Source organism: Rhinopithecus bieti, unplaced genomic scaffold, assembly GCF_001698545.2.
Source record: "Rhinopithecus bieti isolate Rb0 unplaced genomic scaffold, ASM169854v2 scaffold_9769, whole genome shotgun sequence".
Taxonomy (NCBI): Eukaryota; Metazoa; Chordata; class Mammalia; order Primates; family Cercopithecidae; genus Rhinopithecus; species Rhinopithecus bieti.
Genome location: NW_016806163.1, coordinates 162,668 through 170,988, shown reverse-complemented (window position 1 = coordinate 170,988; position 8,321 = coordinate 162,668). Strand labels below are relative to the sequence as shown.

General features: G+C 58.0%; 1 protein-coding gene across 1 annotated transcript in view; it reads left to right on the top strand.

The window, feature by feature from the left end:
- Positions 1-5,482: 5,482 nt before the first annotated feature.
- MOB3A (MOB kinase activator 3A) overlaps positions 5,483-8,321 on the top strand; it is a 7,265-nt gene continuing 4,426 nt past the window's right edge. Inside the window, 5 exon segments of the mRNA XM_017874867.1 lie at positions 5,483-5,566; positions 5,568-5,653; positions 5,655-5,679; positions 5,681-5,903; positions 7,366-7,568. Coding sequence (XP_017730356.1) covers positions 5,483-5,566; positions 5,568-5,653; positions 5,655-5,679; positions 5,681-5,903; positions 7,366-7,568 — 621 coding nt within the window.

Below are 8,321 nucleotides of genomic sequence, written 5' to 3'. Positions count from 1 at the left end.
TGAGCCCTTCGCCCTGCATCCGTCACCTTCTGAAAGGAGACTGACATGCCAAGGGGAAGTTTACAGACTCTTCGGGTCGCCCTGTCTTGTTTTCTGGAACTAACTGTCTTTGGCATGAGTCTGGTAGAGAAGTGTAAAGGGATATAGAAAAAGAGAAGCCTCGGCCACGCACGGTGGCTCACGCCTGTAATCCCAGCACTTTGGGAAGCCGAGGCAGTAGGAGGAGAGGCTTTGGGAAGCCGAGGCAGAACTCACTTTAGACCAGGAGTTCGAGACCAGCCTGGGCAGTGTGGTGAGACCCTATCTGTACAAAAAGTTTTAAAAACACAAGCGGGGGCCTGTGGGAACAGCCACTTTCTCCCTGAGGCTCAGCCCAGGTAAGGGTCTCCTCCTGTGGCTGCAGTCAGCCCAGGGCTGCCATACCACTGCTGGAAGGCCCCGCCTGCCCAACCAGGTGGCATGGTTGGAAGCTAAGCCCCCAAATTGGCACGGGAGACCCTGAAATCCACAAAGGGCAGCACCGGGATGGCGGGTTGGGTTTTGCTCTGTGCTGTGATTTCTGTTGGTGTTGGAAAGTTGGCTGTGAGTTGGCCCAGACGTGAAGTGGAAATGGGGAGGAGGGAGGCAAGTGGGCCTGGCTGGGTGGATGGGATGCGCTCGCCTGCGCGGTTTCCTCTCTGGTTAAGTGAGGCCTGCACTCACCCCATCTAGGCAGGCGTGTGGGGACGGAGGTGACTGGTCCCTGGTGTGGAGGAACATCTCGCTCAGCGCCAGGTGGGCCGTGGCTTGGAGGTGGCCACCATTTTCCCTTCTCCAGAGGGGATTTATTGATCTTGTGCTGCAGGCGGTGTGGCCTGAGGGCAGGTGTGGTTTGCAGAGCTCATTGCTGGGGCAGGTGCTGGCCTCTGGGATGCTGAGCCATCAATGGGGAAGGGCCTCAGGTCCCCACCAATGGCTCCCACCTGCTCAGCCCCAGCATGGATGCGTCCTGGGCTCCCCGGCCCCAGGGGGATACCAGAAGCACAGAGGTGGCCTCTTTGAATCAGGTGCTTCCCAGGGAGGGTCTGAGACTCGGCTGTGGGATCGCTCCTTCCTTGGGAAGTGGGCAGGGGTGGCCAGGCACAGTGGCTCACACCAGTGATCCTGGCACCTTGAGAAGCTAAGGTGGAAGGATCACTTGACTCCAGGAGTTCTCAAGACCAGCCTAGCAACATAGTGAGATCCTGTCTCTACAAAAAAAAAAAAAAAAAAAAATTACCTGATGGTGAAAAAATTATAAAATATTATGGCGGTGAGTGCCCGTGGTCCCAGTTATTCAGGAGGCTGAGGCAGGAGGATCCCTTGAGCTAGGAGGTTGAGGCTGAAGTGTGAGCCATGATCCTGCCACTGCGCTCCAACCTGGGCAGCAGAGCAAGAACCTCTCTAAAAATAGAAGAGAAGCAAGCAGGGGGGTACCTGTGTGCTCACCCTGGGGTTGTGCCCCCCCCCAGCAAAACCAGGACGGGTCAGCAGCCCCTGGACTTGGAGCATCCACATGGCTCTGCTGGGCAGTGGAGGGGCCCCATGGTAGAGCAGCACTGGCCCGGGAAGCGTGTGTCACTAGGTTTGTGATCAGACGGCTGCCTGCGTCCCCGAGAGTTGCTGAATTCAGGGAGTTGTGGGGCAGAAACAACGGTGGCTTCACACACAGAGACCAGGGTTCGAGCCCCGGGCAGTCCACCTACTAGCCGTGTGGCGTGAGACACTGCTGTAGAGTCAGTCATAATCTTGAGCCACAATCTCACCAGAGCGATCTAATCTTAACCCCAAGGGACATTGGGTGATGTCTGGGGACATCTGTGGTTGTCGCAACTGAGGGTGCTCCTGGCAGGGAGTGGGTGGAGGCCAGGGACGCTGCTCAGTGCCCTGCAGTGCCCAGGACGGCCCCACCTCAGAGAACGATCCAACCCTGATGTCCACAGAGCCAGCGGGTAGAGGCCTGGTTTTCTGGGCCCTGGTTTTCTCATCTGTGAAGTGGAGATGGGGTTTTTGTCCCAGGAAAATGAAAAGTGTAAGTTCCTAGTTGGGTGTTAACCCTGGTGGCAGGAAGTCATGATGGTGGCTAAGGGCCCCAGGTTGGCGCTGGGGAAGTTCAGGCCTTTCTGGTCACCGCAGAGTGTGTGGGACCCGTGTCCTCCTGCCACCTGTGCCCAGGCTGCCCTGAGCAGTGCCCCCAGCCGGTCCTCACCAGGTGCTCCCTTGTGACAAACCATTGACCCTGTACCTTCTTATGGTGCAGACTCTGTTGTCACTGTGTTCACAGCGGACACCGTGTTTTGTTTTGTTTTGCTTTTGTTTTGAGGCAGAGTCTTGTTCTGTCGCCCAGGCTGGAGTGCAGTGGCATGGTCTCAGCTCACTGCAACCTCTGCCTCCCGGGTTCAAGCGATTCTCCTGCCTCAGCCTCCCGAGTAGCTGGGATTACAGGCACGCGCCACCACGCCTGGGTAATATTTGTATTTTTAGTAGAGACAGGGTTTCACCGTGTTGGCCAGGATGGTCTCGAATTCCCAACCTCAGGTGATCCGCCCGCTTCAGCCTCCCAAAGTGCTAGGACTACAGGCGTGAGCCAGCGCACCCAGCCTCTAACTTGCTTTTCTTCCAAACAATGCAGCATCTCTTCCCCCGACGCCCGGGCCCTGTGAGCATTTGGGTCCAGATCATTCTCTGGTGGTGGCCGTTCTGTTGTCTGTTGGGGGGTACCCTAACCCTAAGCCCTGGGGCCTCTGGAAGGATCCAGCTCTGCTCACGCCTTATTTTTATTTTTTATTTTTTGAGACAGAGTCTTATTCTGTGCCCAGGCAGTGGTATGAACGTGGCTCACTGCAGCCTCGAACTCCCAGGCTCAAACGGTCCTCCCAGGACCTCCTAGGCATGCGCCACTACACCCAGCTAATTTTAAAATTATTTTGTAGGCCGGGCGCGGTGGCTCAAGCCTGTAATCCCAGCACTTTGGGAGGCCGAGACGGGCGGATCACGAGGTCAGGAGATCGAGACCATCCTGGCTAACACGGTGAAACCCCGTCTCTACTAAAAAATACAAAAAACTAGCCGGGCGAGGTGGCGGGCGCCTGTAGTCCCAGCTACTCGGGAGGCTGAGGCAGGAGAATGGCGTAAACCCGGGAGGCGGAGTTTGCAGTGAGCTGAGATCCGGCCACTGCACTCCAGCCCGGGCTACAGAGCGAGACTCCGTCTCAAAAAAAACAAAAAAAATTATTTTGTAGAGACGAGGTCTCGCCATGTTGCTCAGGCCGACCTCAAACTCCTGGACGCAAGCCATCTACCCACCTCACCCTCTCAAAGTCCTTACAGGCGTGAGCCACTGTGCTTGGCCTGTCCACACCTTACATTTAACCCTACAGGATCCATTCCCAACAGGCGGGCGCCTGTAGTCCCAGCTACTCGGGAGGCTGAGGCAGGAGAATGGCGTAAACCCGGGAGGCGGAGCTTGCAGTGAGCTGAGATCTGACCACTGCACTCCAGCCAGGGCGACAGAGCGAGACTCTGTCTCAAAAAAAAAAATGAGGTGGGGTTGGGATGTACCAGAACATGATGAATGTGTGTTTATTTCTTGGGAGCGTTGCATGGAGCCCAGTGGGCCTGGGCATGCGTGGGCCTCACTCCCTCTCCCCTTTCTGACTCCCCTTTCTGCTGGGTCCTCTTCATGCTGTGGTGAGGACCCCTGCCCTGCCCAATGCCCTGCATGGGCCTTGCCCCAAGTGTCACAGTCAAGTCTGCCAGTCCAGGAGGTGCACCCAGCAGAGCAGGGTGGGGTCTGCATCCACTCTGGGCCTGCCACGGTTGCTGGGCGTCCTGGTATGTGACAACGGGTGGCAGTGACAGGCCCTGGTTGCTGAGTGTGACCTGGCACATGCGCGGTGTGTGATCCAGGTCCGTCCCTCCGCCCTGTGCAGGATGACTCTGTTCTCTCTCCCTGATGGTTCTCAGGGGGAGTCGGGCGGATGCTGGGGCCCCACGACAGAGCAACCCCAGGTGTCTTACAAGTCACGCCTCAGGGTGCGTGAGGACTTGGCTGGCACCTGGAAGGTTTCCTTCATGTATACGGTGCCTGAGGTGGACAGCTGCCCCTGGAATCACCCAGCATCTCGCCATGGATCCAACATGGAAGGGGGTCTTTGCAGATGGAAATCAAGCAAGAGGGATCCACACAATCGCAGGGTCCCTGACCCAGTGACCAGTGACTTGGGCACAGCGGACCAACGCTGCCTATGACAGAGTTCATTTGTCAGCTCTGGGGCCGCCCACGTCTCCGCGACGAAGGTGTGGCAGGGCTGGGTCCTCTGAGGCCGAGGGGGCATCTGCCAGGCTTCTCTCTGCTCCTGGCGGGGCCCAGCCTCCTGGCCCTTCGCTTGTGGAAGCATCACCCCCATCTCTGCCTCTGTTCTCACTAGCTGTCGTCCCCCGTATCTGCCTCCTTCATTAAGGACATTTGTCTCTGACTGTGGGCCACCCAAGTAATCCAAGGATTGACTCCCTCAAGGACCTTTTTCCACCTAGGCTTGCCATGCCACAGGCTGGGGCATTGGGGTGGCTTTCTTTGTGGAGGTTACAGTCCGGGCCTGCGAGATCCCTATAACCAGCTCTTAGCCCCACACTCAAGCCCCAGAGTGCCAGGTAGCAGCAAGTCCAGGCCCCAGCCAGGTAGCAGCACCGGGGAAGGATCCGGCCCCTGCGGGTCTTGGGGTCGGCTCTCTGCACCTTCTGCGTGAGCCAGTCAGGCCTCGCCATGTCAGTTCTGTTCTGTCCACTGGAGGAAGGTGGCCCTTTGGGTGAAACTCCTTAAAGTCAGAAGTCCAGGGGATTTTTAACCCTGCCACTAGGGGCTGGGTGCAGTGGCTCAGGCCTGTAAGCCCAGCACTTTGGGAGCAGAGGTGGGAGGGATCACGTGAGCCCAGGGTTGGAGACCATCACTGGCAACATAGAGAAACCCCGTTTCTACTAAAAGAAAATTACCCAGCTGTGGTGGTGTGTGCTGTAGTCTCAGCTAGTCAGGAGGCTAGGTGGGAGGATCGCTTGGCCCTGGGAGGCAGAGGTGCAGTGAGCCAGATGGGGGTGGGGGTGGGGGTGGTGGGGGGGGGGGGGGGGGGGGGGGGGGTGGGGGGGTGGGGGGGTGGGGGGGGGGGTGGGTGGGGGGGGGGTCTGGGGGGGGGGCACCACTGCATCCCAGCCGGGGCAACAGAGTGAGACCCTGTTCTCAGAAATAAAGCAAACAAAAAAAAACAAAAAATCCTGCCGCTTGTGCCGTCAGCACGAGTTTCCGGAAATTCTGTCACCTCCAGCAGGTCATTGATTCCCCTGTGTATTTCAGATCCACGGGGAGAGCTGTGGAGCGTGGTGAGTGTTTCGTGGCCTCTCGGTTGGTCAGCCCCCAGCCAGCTGGCCGGACCCCTTTGCAGAGCGTTCCCAGGAGAGCAGCGTCACCAAGATGTCCAACCCCTTCCTGAAGCAGTCTTCAACAACGGACAAGACATTCCGCCCAAGCGCAAGTTTCGAGCCGGGCACCCAGCGCTTACGAGCTGCACAAGAAGGCCGCAGGCCGTCGCTGAAACGCCGGGCTGGACCTGCGGCTAGCCGTGCAGCTGCCCCCGGCGAGGACCTGACGACTGGGTGGCTGTTCACGTGGATCGACTTCTTTAACCGCGTCAACCTCATCTACGGCACCATCAGCGACGGCTGCACGGAGCGTCCTGCCCCGTCATGTCGGGGGGCCCCAAGTACGGAGTACCGCTGGGCAGGACGAGATAAGTTCCGGAAGCCACGGCGCTCTCCGGCCCACCGGTACATACCTGCTGATGACTGATCGAGGCGCAAATTCAACAACGAGGACCTCTTCCCCACCAACGTCGGTGAGTCGAGTGGTGAGGGGCAGGGGCTTGGGGATACAGAGCCCTTCCGGAAAAGTCAGGGAGGCCAAGCACAGTGGCTCACACCCGTAATGCACCAGCGCTTGGGAGGCCGGAGCCCAGGGATCACTGAGCCCAGGAGTTTGAGCTCAGCCTGGGCAACATAGCAAAAATCCCATCTCTTAGGAAAAATTTTAAAAATTAGCCAAGCATGGTGGTGCACCCTGTGGTTGCAGCTACTCGGGAGGCTAAGGTGGGAGGGATCGCTTGGAGGCTAGGGAGTTGAGCTGCAGTAAACTATGAATTGTGCCACTGCCACTCCAGCCTGGGCGGACAGAGCAAGACCCATGTCTCAAAAAAAAAAAAAAAAAAAAAAAAAAAAAAAAAGCCGGGTGCGGTTGACTCAAGCCTGTAAATCCCAGCACTTTGGGAGGGCCGAAACGGCGGGGGGGGGATCACGATGGTCAGTAGATCAGAGACCCATCCTGTAACATGGTAAACCCCGTCCCGTCTCTACTAAAAATACAGAAACTAGCCGGGGACGGTGGCGGCGCCTGTAGTCCCAGTCTAACTCGGGAGGCTGGAGGCAGGAGAATGGCGTAACCCGGGAGGCGGAGCTTGCAGTGAGCTGAGATCGCCACTGCACTTCAGCCTGGGCGACAGAGCAAGACTCCGTCTCAAAAAAAAAAAAAAAAGAGAGAGAGAGAGAGACTCCATTTCTGAGTCTTCTCCTAAGTCGGGCTGCACTTAGTAGCCTCGCTTCATCCCGAATCGCTCCTGGTGATGCCTGTCTCCCTCACCCCAAAGCAGAGAAGGGCGGGATCAGCATCAGGCCTGCAGTCCTTCGCAGAGGAGACAAGTACCCCTGCCAGCGCTGGGCCCAGTGTTCTCAGTGGTTTCAGAATCACTGCCATGGAGCCCCTGGGCCCACCAGGATCATCACCCTTTGGTGGGACCTCCTGCCCAGCTCGATGTGTAATGCACTGTGTGGCTCTCAGGGGCACCCTGTAAACGTGGGTTTGTGGGTGATCATTGGTGCACGTCCCTCCAGAGTACAGCGGACTTTTTTTTTTTTGAGACAGTGTCTCACTCTGTTACCCAGACTAGAGTGCAGTGGCACCATCTCAGTTCACTTCAACTTCTACCCCCCAGGTTCAAGCGATTCTCCTGCCTCAGCCTCGTGAGTAGCTGGGATTACAGGTGTGAACCACCACACCCGGCTAATTTTTTTTATTTTTCAGTAAAGATGGGGTTTCTCCATGTTGGCCGGGCTGGTCTTGAACTCCTGACCTCAAGTGATCTGCCTGCCTTGGCCTCCCAAAGTGCTGGGATTACAGGCGTGAGCCACCAGCCCCCGGCCTGCCGGCCATTTCTGTCTGGAAGCCCCTTGTCACATCCAGGAGCAAAGGGTTCTGGACATGGACTTGACTGAGTTCGTGGGCCCGTCCCACCTCTCTCCCTGCAGGCACGCCGTTCCCCAAGAACTTCTTGCAGACGGTGCGGAAGATCCTGTCGCGGCTGTTCCGCGTGTTCGTGCACGTCTACATCCACCACTTTGACCGCATCGCGCAGATGGGCTCCGAGGCCCACGTGAACACCTGCTACAAGCACTTCTACTATTTCGTCAAGGAGTTCGGCCTCATCGACACCAAGGAGCTGGAGCCACTGGTGCGCGGGCTTGGGGCTGAGGCTTGGGGTTACGGTGGGACTAGCGGCCCGTGGCAGAGGCACCCTTCCGGGGCCAGGACCCTGACTGCCCGCGGTCGGCCCAGCAGCTGGCGGCCCCGGCTCTCCCTGGGTCACAGCCCCGGGCCCTAGAGTTGGGTCCCGGGGTACCCTGCTGATGGGACAGGTGGTGAGGTAGCCGGAGGGATCCCGGGTTCTCCCCCGGAGCAAATCCAGGCGGCAGTAGCCGGGAGGGATCCTGCGTTTTCCCATGGAACAAATCCGGGCGGTAGGTGCAGTTTCCTCCGCGCCGGCCCCGCCTCCCCGCCTGCTGGCTCCGCCTTCACAGGCCTGAGCTCAGGTGTGCCAGAGCGCAGCTCAGTGTCCCTTATGAAAGGGATAGGAGCCGGCGCAGACTCCACCCTAACTTTGTGTGTTTTGTTTGTTTTGAGACCTAGTCTCACTGTCGCCCAGGCTGGAGTGCAGTGGTGCGATCTCGGCTCACTGCAACCTTCGCCTCCCGGGTTCAAGTGATTCTCCTGCCTCAGCCTCCCAAGTAGCTGGGATTACAGGCGCCCGCCACCATGCCCAGCTGATTTTTTGTGTTTTTTAGGAGAGACGGGGTTTCACCGTGTTAGCCAGGATTGTCTTGATGGATCTCCTGACTTCGTGATCCGCCTGCCTCGGCCTCTCAAAGTGCTGGGGTTACAGGCGGGAGCCACCGTGCCTGGCCTTTTTTTTTTTTTTTTTTTTTTT